Source organism: Scyliorhinus torazame, chromosome 29, assembly GCF_047496885.1.
Source record: "Scyliorhinus torazame isolate Kashiwa2021f chromosome 29, sScyTor2.1, whole genome shotgun sequence".
In the NCBI taxonomy this organism is placed as follows: domain Eukaryota; kingdom Metazoa; phylum Chordata; class Chondrichthyes; order Carcharhiniformes; family Scyliorhinidae; genus Scyliorhinus; species Scyliorhinus torazame.
In genome coordinates this window covers 29,863,546-29,882,596 of record NC_092735.1, presented here as the reverse complement: position 1 = coordinate 29,882,596, position 19,051 = coordinate 29,863,546, and the positions used below count along the sequence as shown (strand labels likewise).

The 19,051-nt window shown below is 48.6% G+C and overlaps 1 protein-coding gene across 3 annotated transcripts in view; it reads right to left on the bottom strand.

Moving 5' to 3' along the window:
- The window catches only part of LOC140403985 (epidermal growth factor receptor kinase substrate 8-like protein 1), an 87,472-nt gene that overhangs the window by 23,413 nt on the left and 45,008 nt on the right, over window positions 1-19,051 (bottom strand). For all 3 annotated transcript variants that reach the window (XM_072492302.1, XM_072492301.1, XM_072492303.1), the window contains 5 exons: window positions 15,655-15,737; window positions 11,426-11,586; window positions 7,523-7,584; window positions 4,877-5,012; window positions 1,260-1,348 (listed from right to left, as the gene is read on the bottom strand). In XM_072492302.1, the coding sequence (XP_072348403.1) occupies window positions 1,260-1,348; window positions 4,877-5,012; window positions 7,523-7,584; window positions 11,426-11,586; window positions 15,655-15,737 (531 nt within the window). The remainder of the gene's footprint in view (window positions 1-1,259; window positions 1,349-4,876; window positions 5,013-7,522; window positions 7,585-11,425; window positions 11,587-15,654; window positions 15,738-19,051) is intronic.

Genomic DNA, 19,051 nt, shown 5'->3' with positions numbered 1-19,051 from the left:
AAAGCTCCCTCTACACTGTCCCCATCAAACATTCCCAAGACAGGTGCAGCACGGGGTTAGATACAGAGTAAACTCCCTCTACACTGTCCCCATCAAACATTCCCAGGACAGGTACAGCACAGGGTTAGATACAGAGTAGAGCTCCCTCTACACTGTCCACATCAAACACTCCCTGTGCAGGTACAGCACGGGGTTAGATACAGAGTAAAGCTCCCTCTACACTGTCCCCATCAAACATTCCCAAGACCGGTGCAGCACGGGGTTAGATACAGAGTAAACTCCCTCTACACTGTCCCCATCAAACATTCCCAGGACAGGTACAGCACAGGGTTAGATACTGAGTAGAGCTCCCTCTACACTATCCCCATCAAACACTCCCTGTGCAGGTACAGCACAGGGTCAGATACAGAGTAAAGCTCCCTACACTGTCCCCATCAAACACTCCCAGGACAGGTACAGCACGGGGTTCGATACAGAGTAAAGCTCCCTCTCCACTGTCCCCATCAAACACTCCCAGGACAGGTACAGCATGGGGTTAGATACAGAGTAAAGCTCCCTCTACACTGTCCCCTCTAACACTCCCAGGGCAGATACAGTAGGGGTTAAACTAAAGATAAGCTTTATTCTCCCACAACTATACAACGTAAGCACAACCTCAGAAGAATTTGCATTGTCACCTGGATGACATTTCCATTATTTACTTGAATCATTAGAATTCACTCCAAGTAAGAAACACAATTGAATCCAATTGAAAATGAATTATGGACAGACAGTTTTGTCCTAAAGAGTTTTTACTGAGAGCTTATCCATGGTTCAACGTAAATCTCACCAGCCACTTCCAGCTGAGAGAGAAGGGGAGTTGAAGGTAATTATCCTTCAGTCTAGGATAGATTTGAATGCATGTCCAAGACAGGAAAGGTGTTCCACCCATTCCATTATTCAATTCAACAAGTCTGGTTTGATTAAATTACCAATCGTTCCCTAGATAACTGGCAGAGGTGTTCCACAAATAGTTTAGAATCATAGGAAAGAAGATTTGGTCTGTAAATCATCATGGTTCTGAGATTCAGCAGGGTAAGGATCTGGGTAACTGGCCACACCCTAGTTTGGCAACCTGTCCTGACCTTTTACCCTCCCCGTGCACCTTTGCCCTCACTCCGTGTGTCGGTAACAAACGACGCAGGAACACATGTCGGGCGACACGGTCAAGCCCTTTTGAAAAGACTCTCGTGGGCCTCTCTGCTCGATGTCTTGCTTACCAGCAGGCTGAAGGAGTATTTGTACTTCTGAAAGACATCGACAAACTCCTCCTGGGTCGGGGGCCGAGCCCTCAATGTCAGGAAACCCTCTGAAATGGAGACAACAATTGATTCAAGGTGTGAAGGGAAAGCATTGTGAGGGCTGGACGTCACAGTGATATATTTTTCTTCAAAACGCGAGGCAGGCTGCACACGCGTGTGCAAAAGGTCGGCTGGAAAAGAAGTCTGGCATCCCATTGAAATTTCAAAATGCATTTATTCTTTCACAGGACAACACACCTCACAGCCAATAAGATGCAAAGTGCCTTTCGATGCAAATCAAGGCTGAGGCGAGATCAAGCTATCTGGGATTCCACAGTGTGTCCAACATAAGCCTGGCCTAATGTGTAGTCAAGTCAAGAAGTTTTAAGCCCCTGGTTCACTAATGTCCTTCAGGGGAGGAAATCTGCTGTCCTTAACCGGTCAGGCCTTCATGTGACTCCAGACCCACTGTTGACTCTTACCTTCCCTCAGTTCAGGGACAGTTAGGGATGGGCTGGCATCGGGGGGAGGGGGCACATCCTGTGCATGTTCTTTCCCGATTTTCTAATTGTTTAAAATTAAAAACACCTTCAGCAATCGGGGAGAATTCCTCCACAAAGGAGCCTGAATCTGCAGCGGGAATCATGCAGGCAGTGAAGGCCTTAAGCCTGCCTCGAGCACTGGTCCATGGCCGGCTGATGGGAGGCAGCTTCCAATGCAGTTCCCCAGCTCCAGGCACTGTGGGTGCTTGGAGGTCAACTGGAAAATTCCTTTCGACCTACAATAATAGGCCTTACATATGGTGATATGCATCACTATAAATACACAAGGGGTTAATGTAAATACACGTAGACTAGATAAACACTAGAGGGAGCACCAGAGACGTCATGACACACAGACATTCAACCAATAGGTCAGTAAGCCGGACATGACTCCAGACGGGGAGCGTCGCAAACTTAGTGACGGCACGCTCAAGGAAACAGCAGATGCCACAAAGGACGCTGACCCGAGTAACTGTGTGAAGGACTCGTATTATCCACAGAGCGTGGTCCTTGAGCGCAGCAAACACGGCAACAACATCGACAACAAGCACGACAAAAACAACAACAATGGGACTACGACTGGTACGACATGGTACAACTCTGCCAAATGAGGGGCACTGTTACTGCTCAGCTCAGTACAATGACATACCATGGCAGGACGATGCATCTTGCCAATTCACGTTTGCTACACTACCAACAGGCCACCCGGCTTTCAGGACAGATGCCATCAAGAATTGCCACCACAAGCATCGAAAGAAAGAATCCAAATCAGTCAATGAAGTGATTTGAACACTTGAACACCTCCTGATGACCAAACACCCGGACACTGACGGTGTTCACAAGGGAATGACAACGTCACCATTGACACTTCTATACCAGACCATATAAATTCATGAACTATTGGACTCATAACTTTTATTTTGTATTGTCTTATCCTCAAAGTCATCGCAACTATTATTTGGTCTTGTATACTATTGTATAGTCATCACAGTCATCATAACTTGTACATAGTATCACTTATCTACCTGTTTTTGTTCAATTTTCTTTAACACTTTGCAGAAAATATGTAACACGAAAAAAGGAGGGATGTGGTGATATGCATCACTGTAAATACACAAGGGGTTAATGTAAATACACGTAGACTAGATAAACACTAGAGGGAGCACCAGAGACATCATGACACACAGACATTCAACCAATAGGTCAGAAAGATAGGACACGACCAATGGGCAGTCAAGCCACACCCAGATGTGACACTACCACAGGGGGGCATTACACCAACCCATATAAAAGGACACAGCACACATGCTCAGTCGCTTTCCAGTGGAGACACTTAGTGAGTGCAGACAGGGTTGATTGAAACACATCACACCCACCACGTGGATTGTAGCAGACTGGTTAGTTAGTCTGAGTAGCTGTAGAGGATTAACAGGAGAGTCGAATCCAAGTCGGAGAATTGTTAATAGTTGAATAAATGTGTTAAAGCTATCTCCAAGTCTGAACCTTCCTTTGTCAGAGTTCACATCAAAGAAGCAGCTTATGCTACGTCAAGAGCATAACAAAACATTACACACATTCACTCGCACACATGGACACACAGACACATACACTCATACATACACCTACACACTCTCACCCATATACAGACACCCATACACAAACTCACCCATACTTACACACAACCTACACACATACCTACACATACACACCGTCTCACTCATACACACTCACACACACACCCATACACACTCATCCATACATACGCATACTCACTCACACCCATATTCACGCACCCATACACACACACACCCATACACTCACTCACACCCATACATCCATACACACTCATCCACACACACACACAACCACTCACACCTGCACACACACATCTACACACAAACACACACCTACAGACACAAACCTACACTTTCACACACATGCCTCCAACCACACACATATGTATTCGTCACTTGGAAGCACAGAGCTCGAGTATTGCTGAGAAAAGAGACATGCTGTCAAAGCTTTTTATATTGCACTCACTGGGACAGACAAAGCCTACCATAATTCAAAGGGAGCAACAATTTATACAGGGTATGAAAAGGATGTTGATTGCTTAGGATTGAGAATGCAACAGGAAACTATTGACCCCTTGCTTATGCTTAATTCAAGAATAGGCGCAATGCCAGGTCATGTTCCTTTTACCTGCAGAGGACATTTCCCTGTGTTTGAAAATATGTAGACTCAACTGCAAAAACTTTGACAATATGTCTCGTTTTTCAGCAATCTATATTTATATATATATATATATTATATATAGGCTGGAGACTGGATTGGCCATGCTTCCCCGATCCAGGAACATGGCATGCTGGTCAGTAGCAAGAATTATTGTAGCCTTTGCTCATTTCACCATCGAGGTTTATAATTCCTGCCCCCTGATATTGGGCGGGGTTCTCGGGACCCCCTGGCCGCCTGTTTCTCGGCGGCGCGCCGTTCGCTGGAAGGCGGGATTCCCCCCCCAGGGGTAGGGGAAGGAGGCAGGTCCCGTATCCGCTCCATCCCGCACGGGGATCAAACCCCATGCACTGGGCAGGGATCTGCTCTGCACATGCCATCCGGACATCCCAAGGAGCCCGGGTTGCTGTGGCAACATGCACGTTTGGAGCTATGCGTAATGATGGCGGCAGCCCCAATTTTCTTTCCATCCCACGGCTGACCAGGAAACTCTCACCTTGTGCCGTCAGCCATTGGCCTGTGCTGGTTTTGATTTGCAGGGTTGGCACCCAACCTGTTTTGGCCGAGTTGCGAACGCACCTTCCTTGGCCAGCAAGTCCTGGGGTGGGACGTCAACCCAGAGCTTCTGGCTCGGAGACAAGGACCCACTGCACCACAAGTCCTCCACCGAACCCAGATAATGGTGGCCAGTTGTAAAGCCTTAATGGGTACCTTACTTGAAGTCTTGGACTTGGGAATTGGTGGCGTTCCTATTGAGGAGTATCTCCTCATTGGCGACTCCAGCCTCGGGGGCCCAATAGAACCTGCTTCTGTTCTACATACCGCCAGTGTCTTTTGTGCTCCTCTTCTTCCCCATCCTGCTCTTCCTCCTTTGGTCCAGTATCTTGAAAGCTTCAGCCGCCTTCTGGAGCCTTATCATGAAGCCCTCAATATCGTCAAAAGTGTGATTGAGAATGGCCTGGAAGGGGGGGGGGGGGGAGTGCAAGGGGGGCTCAGTAAACATCGAGAAAAGACAACTTGGGCGCACACAACATCCTGGCAACTGTGGACCCTCTCAATTAACCCCCCCCCCCCTGTGTGTTACCCTGCCCAGTCACCTCCACGTCTTTGAAGATCATTGTCCCCTTTCTCTTCCCTCCATATCCCCTTTTCCATCTGTCTGCTCAAGACTTCCCTATTCCCTCAACTCCAAACATGCTCATGCCTGCACCCTCCACATCCCCCCTCACCCCCTCCCCTCCCCTCCCCTCCCCCCCCCCCCCCCACATCACTTGCACACCTCATTCCCACTCCTCCGTAACGGGAACAGGATGTCCTAATCGCTTTTAGGCCAACAAAGTGCCCATGGGCCACGGCAGCCAATTTGTGCACAGTGAGATCCCGCAAACAGAAACGGCCAGAAAAAGTGTAATTTCCCTGATGTTGGTTGAGGGGTAAATACTGGCCGGGACACCCAGGGGTGAAATCTCCAGCTCTGCCTTCAAATGGTGCACAGGGATTTTTAAACGTATGCCTCAGAGGGCAGGCAGGGGTCTGGATTTACCACCTCGTCAGGTCACAGGCTGGGGAATTCTGCGGCGAGTAACTCACCTCCTGACTCCCCAGAGCTTGTCCACCATTTACAAGGCACAAGTCAGGAATGCGATGGAACACTCCCCACTTGCCTGGATGAGCGCAGCTCCAACAATACTTAAGACGCTCAACACCATCCAGGACAAAGCAGCCCCGCTTGATTGCTCCTCCCTTCCACAAACATTCAAACCCTCCCCCACCGACGCACAGTGGCAGCCGTGTGTACCATCTACAAGATGCACTGCGGGAACTCACCAAGGCTCCTTCCACAGTACCTTCCAAACCCACGACCACAGCCTTCTAGAACGACAAGGGTAGCAGATACCTGGGAACCCCACCACCTCGAGGCTCCCCTCCAAGTCACTCACCATCCTGACTTGGAAATATAATCGCCGTTCCTTCATTGTCACTGGATCAAAATCCTGGAACTCTCTCTCTAACTGTACTTTGGGTGTACCTACACCTCAGGGACGGCAGCGGTTCAAGAAGGCAGCTCAGCACCACCTTCTCAAGGGCAGCTAGGGATGGGCAATAAATGCTGGGCCCGACCATCGACGCCCACATCCCGTAAATTAACATTTTTTTACAATCTGAAAGACAACGGGCGGGAATCTCCGGCCAGTGACACCGGAATCGGGAAACGCGATCGGGCGGAGAGTCACACGCCAGCCGAAATCTGGGCCAGCGCTGGGTGCCTGACGGAACGCCACATTCCGGTGCCTCGACAGCTGTGTGAATGTCTCCCACGCCGCACGCTGGCACGGGCAGGCAAATTGTACAGTAAACACCGTCCGCACCCGGCAATTTCCGGGCATTTCTCCACCTCCGCCAGGAGGAATTGCCGACGGCGAGGTTCACCCGTGGTGTTTAAAATCAGGAAACAGGCGCAGCGGCTGCTGAGGGAGAGCGAGGGGGTACGGAGAGGGTCCAACGCCGCTATCGTGTGCTGACAGCTGTGTGGCTGGCCTGGGGGGGTGGCTTCTGGCTAGCCGGCAAGGCAGCCATGTGACTGCGTACACCGCTGACTGCCCTTAGCGCCATGGGTCATATGGGTGCCCTCCCCAGGCCACCCCCTTTAGCTGTCCTCTGGCACCAGCCAACCCGTCAAAGGGATGGGCGCTCTCCAGCTCTTGGCTGGGATGAGGGTGTGTGGGGAGTGGAGTGCCTACTTGCAGCTCCTGCTGATCAGGTTGTCCAGTGCCTATCCCGACCCCGGCAGATCACACCCCAGCACCCATTGGAATTGCACTAGTTCCACGTGGCAACTGTGCTAGCCCATTGGGATGTTGTGAATCGCTCCCAGGAGCGTAGCCGCTTTCGGGGCCGTAGAACTCACACGATTCAGTCCCGGCATCAGCACTTAGTCTCTACTGATTAGAGGATTTGATGGAGGGGGGCGGGTGGGTAGATAAAAAAATATTTCCTCTGGAGGAGCTCAGAACAAGGGGACATAACTTTAAAATTAGATGGTAGCCATGATGTGGAGCTGCCGGCGTTGGACTGGGGTGGGCACAGTAAGAAGTCTTACAGCACCAGGTTAAAGTCCAACAGGTTTTGTTTCGAATCACTAGCGTTCGGACTTCTTACTTAAAATTAGAACCAAGCCACTCAGGGGTGATGTCAGGAAACATCTCATCACACTAAAGGGTAGTGGAAATCTCAAACTTTCTCTTTCAAAAAGCTGCAGGGGCTCGGGGGGTGGGAGACTGGAAATGCCCAATCTGAGACTGATAGATTGACCAAATTGAATGGTGGAACAGGTTCGAGGGGCTGAATGGCCACCCCCTGTTCCTTTGACAATAGTTCTATTGAGTCGGACCGTTGAGAATGGAAGTCTGGGTAAAGACACTGGTCTTCTGGTCTAACAGCTCCTTATTTGACAAAGACGCAACTCACCACATCACGAGCTGCCCTCTGTTCTGTTGTATCCTGAAAGGCTTCACTCATCACATCGGCCTCTACAATGGGGATGAAATATTGTCCACAAGCGTTAATGGCTGACTGAAACTGGAGCACCACTGATGCTTCAAAGTTCGATTGAGTAAAAGTCAATTAACTTCATTCAATATTAACCACAGCAACCTCAAAGGGGGACAGGCCGTAGGTATCCTAGTTTATTGTCGGAATGTCCAGGAAGGTTCCCATGGGAACCATGCCCCCGAGGGCAACGGGCACCAGGGTTGAGCCATGACTGGATGGTACTATCTGCCAAGTCTAACCATACGGCCAGGCGTCGGTTTGAATCAGGACTGGAGTTGGGATTGAGGTTCGGATGAGGGAGAGATTTGAGACTGGAGGCAGCCCTGAAAGTCATTGGGATGGAACCGGATTAGATTGGGTCGGACTGGAGGAGAGTGGCCTTGGATCTGGATTGGATTATTGGGATGGGATAAGTAGAGTTTTTATTTAATTCATTGGCATTATCACTCTTTTTCTTAGTCCCAGTCTTGCTATCGCTCTCTGTTGCTCTCTCATCCTTCTTTCACTCACTCACTCCATACGACATAGGAGCAGAATTCGGCCACTCGGCCCATCGAGTCTGCTCCGCCATTCAATCATGGCTGATATTTTTCTCATCCCCATTCTCCTGCCTTCTCCCCATAACCTCTGATCTCCTTATTAATCAAGAACCTATCTATCTCAGTCTTAAAGACACTCAGTGATTTGGCCTCCACAGCCTTCTGCGGCAAAGAGTTCCACAGATTCACCACCCTCTGGCTGAAGAAATTCCTCCTCATCTCTGTTTTAAAGATTGTCCCTTTAGTCTGAGATTGTGCCCTCTGCTTCTAGTTTTTCCTCCAAGTGGAAACATCCTCTCCACGTTCACTCTATCCAGGCCTCGCAGTAACCTGTAAGTTTCAATAAGATCCCCCCTCATTGTTCTAAACTCCAATGAGTACAGACCCAGAGTCCTCACTCACTCACTCACCCATTCACTCAGTAGTTCACTCACTCGCTCACTCATTCACTCAGTGGTTCACTCACTCACTCACTCATTCACTCAGTGGTTCGCTCACTCACTCGCTCACTCACTCACTCATTCACTCAGTGGTTCGCTCACTCATTCACTCAGTGGTTCACTCACTCACTCACTCATTCACTCAGTGGTTCGCTCACTCATTCACTCAGTGGTTCACTCACTCACTCACTCATTCACTCAGTGGTTCGCTCACTCACTCGCTCACTCACTCACTCATTCACTCAGTGGTTCGCTCACTCATTCACTCAGTGGTTCGCTCACTCACTCGCTCAGTGGTTCGCTCACTCACTCGCTCAGTGGTTCGCTCACTCACTCGCTCAGTGGTTCGCTCACTCACTCGCTCACTCACTAATAATCCTTTCATCCTTTTTGTCCTATCACTAATCGCCCTTTCTTCATCACAAATCCTTTTCCTCTTAATCTCTCATTTTCTCTCTCTCTCTCTTTTGCGCACCTTTGTAATTTTCTCCCTCATTCCCGCCTCTTCAGTTGTTTTCCTCATTCCCGCCTCTTCAGTTGTTTCCCTCATTCCCTTACTTGTTGTTTCATTCTGCCTCTGAGTACCCTTCCATCTCAGTCATCCTCTTCCCTGCTGTACTCTCTAAGTTGACTGCTCTGAGAACTCTCGCCGTTTGGACAGTCCCCACAGCGGTAGGTTCGAGTGGCACAGATTGCGAACCCATTTAAAGCATATGGCATTAAGTGTATTTTTTGACTGTGACACACATAACCAGTTGTCCTCAGCGACAGCGTTACACACGCTCAAAGGGTGGCCACATCAGAAATGACCTCCCAGATGAGAATGTGAAGGTAAATCACCTGCACACTCCCTCAATTGTTTCCCTGGCAGTCAGATAGGGAGAATGAACGCCGTTTCTCAAACTGAGTGAGAATCATTCACCTGCTCGACATTAAGGAAAGATTTCAGGGGAAACTTGACTCAGGAATACTGGAGGTTTGAGTTTAAGAACGGTGAGGCTTGTCCAGGCAATTTAATTCTGATAAAGAGCCTCTGGACTCAAAACAACGGTTTCTCCTCTGATAGATGCATCCGGAGCATTTTGCTCATTTTATTATGATTGTTGTTGTTGAATTTAGATCTCCGTTGGACTGATTTTTACAAAATAAATCTAGGTATCCAACAGCTTGAATTGTTGTAGCACCTTTACCATAGCTAAGTGTCCCAAGTGTTGATGGTATGTGACTTCTATTGTTAAGATACACAGGGGGCAGCTCAGTGGCGCAGTGGTTAGCACTGCTGCCTCACGGCGCCGAGGTCCCAGGTTCGATCCCGGCTCTGGGTCACTGTCCGTGTGGAGTTTGCACATTCTCCCCGTGTCTGCGTGGGTTTCGCCCCCACAACCGAAAAAATGTGCAGGGTAGGTGGATTGGCCATGCTAAATTGCCCCTTAATTGGAAAAAATTAATTGGGTACTCTAAATTTATTAAAAAAAGAAAAAGATACACTGTGGGCAGCACGATAGCACAGTTGCTTCACAGCTCCAGGGTCCCAGGTTCGATTCCGACTTGGGTCACTGTCTGTGCGGAGTCTGCACATCCTCACCGTGTGTGCGTGAGTTTCCTCCGGGTGCTCCGGTTTCCTCCCACAGTCCAAAGATGTGCAGGTTAGGTGGATTGGCCGTGATAAATTGCCCTTAGTGTCCAAAGTTGCCCTTAGTGTTGGGTGGGGTTACTGGGTTATGGGGATAGGGTGGAGTTGTTGACCTTGGGTAGGGTGCTCTTTCCAAGAGCCGGTGCAGACTCGATGGGCCGAATGGCCTCCTTCTGCATTGTAAATTCTATGATGACAAATAAACCTGTTATCAAGTGTGGTGATTGCCATGTTAAGGGTAACACAGCAGAAGGGGGACCCATTGGGACTGAGAGGGGTAATCACCCCAGGGATGAAGTCCTCCCTTAGGCAGAAGACTTGCACGGGGCCTGGAGGGGGTGGGGTGTGTGTGTATGTGTGTGTGTGGGGGGTGACTGCTGGCCCCGTACAGATTTTGTTATTAATAAATACCTGTTGTGTTTCTAAAGAGGTCCGCAATGTGCATCATTACAATTGGCGATGAGGATCGATAGATTATGACGTCAGCCTCTGGCCTGACACCTGTGAGCATCCTGTTTTAATCGAAGTCTGAAAAACGACTGTATAGAGGCCGGCCGCCCTTCTCAGCCACAATTGGTCCCTCAAGACAGGTGACTCTCTTCTGTTGTGTTGCCCTTAAAGGGACAGTCACCGCATCAAGGGACGTAATAGTGTCCAGTCTCATATTTTACCAACGGGCTTCACAGAAGCTTTATCAAACAAAATCTGGAGCCATATTAGAACGAAAAGCCTGGCCAAAGATGTGGGCCTTTGAGGGGTGGCTAAAAGGAGGAGAGGAAGACAGGGAGGTTGAGGGAAGGTATTCCAGAGCTTAGGACCTGGCCAGCCGAAGCCACGGCCGGCAATGCTGCGGCGATTGACGTCAGGGAGAAGCGCCAGTGGGCTGGCACTGGGGCAAATGCAGAGATTGGGGAGGGCTGGAAGTTGACGGAGGTGACAGGGATGGGGCGGGGGGGCGGGGTCAGGCTGTACGACGCCATGGAGGAATTTGAAAACAGGTCTGAGGGGTTTTAAAAATGGAGCGTGAGCACGGGGCTGGGTTGGGGGGATGGGGGGGGGGTCGGTGGTCGTGGACAATACTGGGTGCGATCTCGGAGACCGGTGGAAGTATTTTGACTGAATTCAGGTGTACAGGAGATGGAGGAGGGGAGGAGGGACAGGTGCAGTGTTGGAAGGAATGGAAAGGAATATGAGCTTCGTAAGTCACCTGTGCTGCCCGGTGTGGTGGCCGACATATACGAGGGTGGTAATGGCATAGCCCCTCGGGTCACGTTCGTGGGATTGTACGCTGCTGGGCCCTTGGGAGCCACCATTAGGTTTGGGGAGGGTGAGGAGCTTTCTTGTTCATTCATCTTCTCCTGATTAAACCTGGAAGGAAGAATAGCGAGAGCGGATTACCAGAGGCATACAGTGAGGAAAAGAGGCCATTCGGCCCATAATGCTGTCCCAGCTCCTGGAAAGAGCTGCCCGGTTAATCTCTACCCTTTCCCCCTACGGTCTCGCGATTTTCTACCACTCAAGTATCTATCCAGTTTGCTGTTGGAAGTCGGTATCACTTCTGGACCACGCATTCCCGGTTATCCAAAACACGCTGGGCGGGGACTGTCCAGCCCTTCCCGCCGGCGTTATCTTCCAGTCCCGCTGAAAGGCAACCTCTGCCGTGGTTTCCCCAGCAACGGGGGCAGATGAGCCACGCAAAACGGCCAGATGACCCCGGCCCATGGCAAGGTGCCCTCGTTGCAGGAAAACCCGCTTTTGGGGGCTGGCGGGTGGGGGGGTTATTCAAAAGGAAAGTTCTCATCGCAACTCTGCCTCTTCTGCCAATTACTTTCAATCTGTTTATTCTGGTTATTGATCCTCATATCAGTGGAAACAGTTCCTTCTCTCGGGACTAAATTCCCCCTCAAACGTCTCTGCTCTTGGAGGACTTTTCACAAGGTAACGACTCACGCTAGGGATGTTGCTAGTGCCCTCAACACCCGTCGGTGCACGACGCTCGGATGGAAAATCCTTGACCAGGGGTGGGCATGGTTGGCGGGGGGGGAGATGACCCTGGATGTAAAGTTCCAACGGCGGTGACTGATCGATACACATCCCCCAGTGACCGGGCCATGCGCTGGTTGATAATCATCCATCATACCCAAGGGTATTGAGACCATTCGGAAACTCTTTTACCCCTGCTGAGACTCTTCCCCACCCCCGCAACCCCGACTTGGCACGGGGGTCGTTGACTGAATGTGGGTCTTTCAGAAACAGCAATAACTTGCATTTACACGACACCTGTGATGTAATGAAGTATTCCCAGCCAGGAGCATTATCAAACAAGGTTTGACACCAAACCACATGAAGAGGGATTAGGGTAGGCCACAGAATCATGGTCAATGAGATTTATTTTTAAAATTTGTTTACGGGATGTGGCCGTCGCTGGATAGGTCAGCATTTATAGAATATATCCGCAATAGTTTCCTCGAACAGTATGTAATCAAACCCACAAGGGAGCAAGCTATCCTAGATCAGGAATAATTAATGACCTCATAGTTCGGGATCCTCTCGGAAGGAGCGATCACAGCATGGTTGAAATTAAAATACAAATGGAGTGAGAGAAGGTAAAATCCAATACCAGTATATTTTGCTTCAACAAAGGAGACTACAATGGGCTGAGGGAGGAGTTGGCTCGGGTAGATTGGGAGCAAAGACTTGGTGGTGGGATAATTGAGGAACAGTGGAGGACTTTCAAAGAGATTTTTCACAGTGCTCAGCAAAAGTATATACCAGTGAAAAGGAAGGACTGTAGGAAAAGGGCTAATCAGCCATAAATATCTGAGGAAATAAAGGAGGGTATCAACTTAAAAGTAAATGCATACAAAGTGGCAAAGATTAGTGGGAAAGTAGAGGATTAGAAAATCTTTAAAGTTCAACAGAAAGTCACAAAAATAGCTAAAAAGAAAAGTATGGTAGATTAGGAGAGTAAACTAGCTCAGAATATAAAAACAGATTGCAAACATTTCTACAAATATACAAAACAAAAAAGAGTGACTAAGGTAAATATTGGTCCTTTAGAGGATGAGAAGGGGGATTTAATAATGGGAAATGAGGAAATAGCCGCGGCATTGAACAGATATTTTGTGTCGGTTTTCACAGTGGAAGGAACAAAAAACATGCCAATAATTGTTGGCAAGGAGGCTATGGCAGGTGAGGACCTAGAAACGATTATTATCACTAAGGAGGTAGTGTTGGGCACGCTAACAAGGCTAAAGGTAGACAAGTCTCCTGGCCCTGAGAGAGTGCATCCCAAATGAGGTGGCGGGGGAAATAGCAAATGCTCTCGTGGTAATTTAGCAACATTCTGGGGCGGTTCCGACAGATAGGTAAACAGCAAATGTGATGCCACTGTTTAAAAGAGGAGGGAGACACAAAGCGGGTAACTATAGGCCGGTAAGCTTAACTTCTGTAGTGGGGAAAATGCTTGAATTTATTATTAAGGAAGAAATAGCGAGACATCTGTATCAAAATTGTCCCATTGGGCAGACGGCAACATGGGTTTGTGAAAGGTAGGTCATGTTTGACTAATTTAGTGGAATTGTTTGAGGACATTACAAGCATGATGGATACAGGGAACCGATGGATGTAGTGTATCTGGATTTTCAGAAGGCATTCGATAAAGTGTGGCACAAAAGGCTGCTGCATTAGATAAGGGTGCACGGCATTATGGGTAATGTATTAGCATGGATAGAGGATTGGTTAACTGACAGAAAGCAAAGAGTGGGGATAAATGGATGTTTTTCTAGTTGGCGATCAGTGGCTAGTGGTGTGCCTCAGGGATCAGTGTTCGGACCGCAATTGTTTACAATTTACATAAATGATCTGAAGTTGGGGACCAAGTGTAATGTGTCAAAGTTCGCAGACGACACTAAGATGAGTGGTCGAGCCAAGTGTGCAGAGGACACTGAAAGTCTGCAGAGGGATATAGATAGTTTAATTGAGTGGGCAAGGTTCTGGCAGTTGGAGTACAATGTTTATAAATGTGAGGTCATCCATTTTGGTGGGAATAACAGCAAAATGGACTATTATTTAAATGGTAACAAATTACAGCATGCTGCTGTGCAGAGGGACCTGGGTGTCCTTGTGCATGAATCGCAAAGAGTTGGGTTACAGGTGCAGCAGGTAATTAAGAAGGCAAATGGAATGTTGTCCTTCATTGCTAGAGGGATGGAGTTTAAAACAGGGAGATTATATTGCAGCTGTATAGGGTGTTGGTGAGGCCACATCTGGAGTACTGAGCACAATGTTGGTCTCCTTACTTGAGAAAGGATGTACTGGCATTGGAGGGGGTGCAGAGGAGATTCACTAGGTGGATTCCGGAGTTGAGAGGATTGGCTTATGAGGAGAGACTGAGTAGACTGGCACTATAATCATTGGAGTTTAGAAGAATGAGGGAGGGATCTTGTAGAAACATTTAAATTATGAAGGGAATAGATAAGATAGAAGCAGGGAGATTGTTTCCATTGGCGGGTGAAACTAGAACGAGGGGGCATTGCCTCAAAATAAGGGAGAGCAGATTTAGGACTGAGTTGAGGAGGAACTTCTTCACCCAAAGGGTCGTGAATCTGTGGAATTCCCTGCCCAGTGAAGCAGTTGAGGCGAGCTCGTTGAATGTTTTTAAGGCAAAGGTAGATAGATTTTTGAACAGCAAAGGAGTTAACGGTTATGGTGAGCGGGCGGGTAAGTGGAGCTGGATCCACAAAAGATCAGCCATGATCTCATTGAATGGCGGAGCAGGCTCGAGGGGCCAGATGTCCTACTCCTGCTCCTAGTTCTTATGTTCTTATTGCCCATCCGTGGTCAGGCGGTGGTGAGCTTCCTTCTTGAATCGCTGTAGTCCCTGTGGTGTAGGTGCACCCACAGTGCTGTTAGGGAGGGATTTACAGGGTTCTGACCGAGCGACAGTGAAGGAACGGCCGATATATTTCCAAGTCAGGATGGTGAGTGACTTGGAGAGGAACGTCCAGGAGGTGGGGTTCCCATGTCTCTGCTGCCCCTTGTCCTTCCAGATGGTAGTGGTCCTGGGTTTTGAAGGAGATGTCTAAGAAGCTTTGGTGAGTTACGGTAGTGCCCGGGGGGCCCCAGGTTCGAATCCCGGCCCTGGGTCACTGTCCGCGTGGAGTTTGCACATTCTCCCCGTGTCTGCGTGGGTCTCACCCCTACAACCCAAAGATGTGTTGGTTAGGTGGATTGGCCACGCTGAATTGCCCCTTAATTGGAAAAGAAGAAGAATTGGGTACTCTAAAAAGAAAAAAAAAATTATAAAAAAAGGTTTAGTCATCAGTACCATATTGGGCAGTGCATTTAATCACTGGGTCATTGTGGGCCACCAGGCCTGATTCTGTCTTTGACTCTCTCGCTCTTTTACCCCTTCCCTCTGTCCCAGGAACTCACCGGAGAGCGTTTGGTCTCTCTGTCCTTCCTCCACTCTTCAAATCTGTGATTGCGCTGTTGATGTCGGACTTAATCAGGTCAGCCTGCAAAAAATAGAACGCCTCGTCAATATTTAGTTGGCATGCAACCCGCCTGCGGAGCCTCGGGTTTGCACTCCTTGTATTTTCAATCGTCATAAACATTAGTCATTTAATCTCTGCCATAATTCTGCAGTAATTGCTGCTTCAATGTTATACGAGTGAAAAGGGAACAATTTGTTCCCCTCTGGTACTGTACAGCCTGCCTGTCAGTTTTCAAACATGGAGAGTGTATTCTTGATTGTAAGTTGTTTGCTTTTCAGTGCTGTGTGCCCGTAGTTGGCCTCAGTGCCAGAGCTGGTACCCCCAGGGTACACAGGGCAACAATTCCCCCTCTCTGGGGCCATGGGCTTGGCAGGTACCCTCTGCTGCAACAGAACAGTATAGGCGGTCCTTCTGTGACCTCTGTCTAGATGCCAGTGCCTGCATTTAGTTGCTGAAATGCACCTTTTGCATCGGGACTGGTCATAGTCATAGAGTCAGAGATGTTTACAGCATGGAACCAGGCCCTTCGGCCCAGCTGGTCCATGCCGCCCAGTTTCTATCACTAAGCTAGACCCACTTGCCCGCATTTGGCCCATATCCCTTTATACCCACCCTGCCCACAGAACATAGAACATAGAACAATACAGCGCAGTACAGGCCCTTCGGCCCACGATGTTGCACCGAAACAAAAGCCATCTAACCTACACTATGCCATTATCATCCATATGTTTATCCAATAAACTTTTAAATGCCCTCAATGTTGGCGAGTTCACTACTGTAGCAGGTAGGGCATTCCACGGCCTCACTACTCTTTGCGTAAAGAACCTACCTCTGACCTCTGTCCTATATCTATTACCCCTCAGTTTAAAGTTATGTCCCCTCGTGCCAGCCATATCCATCCGCGGGAGAAGGCTCTCACTGTCCACCCTATCCAACCCCCTGATCATTTTGTATGCCTCTATTAAGTCTCCTCTTAACCTTCTTCTCTCCAACGAAAACAACCTCAAGTCCATCAGCCTTTCCTCATAAGATTTTCCCTCCATACCAGGCAACATCCTGGTAAATCTCCTCTGCACCCGCTCCAAAGCCTCCACGTCCTTCCTATAATGCGGTGACCAGAACTGTACGCAATACTCCAAATGCGGCCGGACCAGAGTTCTGTACAGCTGCAACATGACCTCCCGACTCCGGAACTCAATCCCTCTACCAATAAAGGCCAACACCCCATAGGCCTTCTTCACAACCCTATCAACCTGGGTGGCAACTTTCAGGGATCTATGTACATGGACACCTAGATCCCTCTGCTCATCCACACTTTCAAGAACTTTACCACTAGCCAAATGTTCCGCATTCCTGTTATTCCTTCCAAAGTGAATCACCTCACACTTCTCTACATTAAACTCCATTTGCCACCTCTCAGCCCAGCTCTGCAGCTTATCTATATCCCTCTGTAACCTGCTACATCCTTCCACACTATCGACAACACCACCGACTTTAGTATCGTCTGCAAATTTACTCACCCACCCTTCTGCGCCTTCCTCTAGGTCATTGATAAAAATGACAAACAGCAACGGCCCCAGAACAGATCCTTGTGGTACTCCACTTGTGACTGTACTCCATTCTGAACATTTCCCATCAACCACCACCCTCTGTCTTCTTTCAGCTAGCCAATTTCTGATCCACATCTCTAAATCACCCTCAATCCCCAGCCTCCGTATTTTTTGCAATAGCCTACCGTGGGGAACCTTATCAAACGCTTTGCTGAAATCCATATACACCACATCAACTGCTCTACCCTCGTCTACCTGTTCAGTCACCTTCTCAAAGAACTCGATAAGGTTTGTGAGGCATGACCTACCCTTCACAAAGCCATGCTGACTATCCCTGATCATATTATTCCTATCTAGATGATTATAAATCTTGTCTCTTATAATCCCCTCCAAGACTTTACCCACTACAGACGGGAGGCTCACCGGTCTATAGTTGCCGGGGTTGTCTCTGCTCCCCTTTTTGAACAAAGGGACCACATTTGCTGTCCTCCAGTCCTCTGGCACTATTCCTGTAGCCAATGATGACATAAAAATCAAAGCCAAAGGTCCAGCAATCTCTTCCCTGGCCTCCCAGAGAATCCTAGGATAAATCCCATCAGGTCCCGGGGACTTATCTATTTTCAGCCTGTCCAGAATTGCCAACACCTCTTCCCTACGTACCTCAATGCCATCTATTCTATTAGCCTGGGGCTCAGCATTCTCCTCCACAACATTATCTTTTTCCTGAGTGAATACTGACGAAAAATATTCATTTAGTATCTCGCCTATCTCTTCAGACTCCACACCCAATTTCCCATCCCTGTCCTTGACTGGTCCTACTCTTTCCCTAGTCATTCGCTTATTCCTGACATACCTATAGAAAGCTTTTGGGTTTTCCTTGATCCTTCCTGCCAAATACTTCTCATGTCCCCTCCTTGCTCGTCTTAGCTCTCTCTTTAGATCCTTCCTCGCTACCTTGTAACTATCCATCGCCCCAACCGAAACTTCACACTTCATCTTCACATGGGCCTCCTTCTTCCTCTTAACAAGAGATTCCACTTCCTTGGTAAACCACGGTTCCCTCGCTCGACGCCTTCCTCCCTGTCTGACCGGTACATACTTATCAAGAACACGCAGTAGCTGATCCTTGAACAAGCCACACTTATCCAGTGTGCCCAACACTTGCAGCCTACTTCTCCACCTTATCCCCCCCAAGTCACGTCTAATGGCATCATAATTGCCCTTCCCCCAGCTATAACTCTTGCCCTGCGGTGTATACTTATCCCTTTCCATCATTAACGTAAACGTCACCGAATTGTGGTCACTGTCCCCAAAGTGCTCTCCTACCTCCAAATCCAACACCTGGCCTGGTTCATTACCCAAAACCAAATCCAACGTGGCCTCGCCTCTTGTTGGCCTGTCAACATATTGTTTCAGGAAACCCTCCTGCACACACTGTACAAAAAACGACCCATCTATTGTACTCGAACTATATCTTTTCCAGTCAATATTTGGAAAGTTAAAGTCTCCCATAATAACTACCCTGTTACTTTCGCTCATATCCAGAATCATCTTCGCCATCCTTTCCTCTACATCCCTAGAACTATTAGGAGGCCTATAAAAAACTCCCAACAGGGTGACCTCTCCTTTCCTGTTTCTAACTTCAGCCCATACTACCTCGGAAGAAGAGTCCCCATCTAGCATCCTCTCCGCCACCGTAATACTGCTCTTGACTAGCAGCGCCACACCTCCCCCTCTTTTGCCTCCTTCTCTGAGCTTACTAAAACACCTAAACCCCGGAACCTG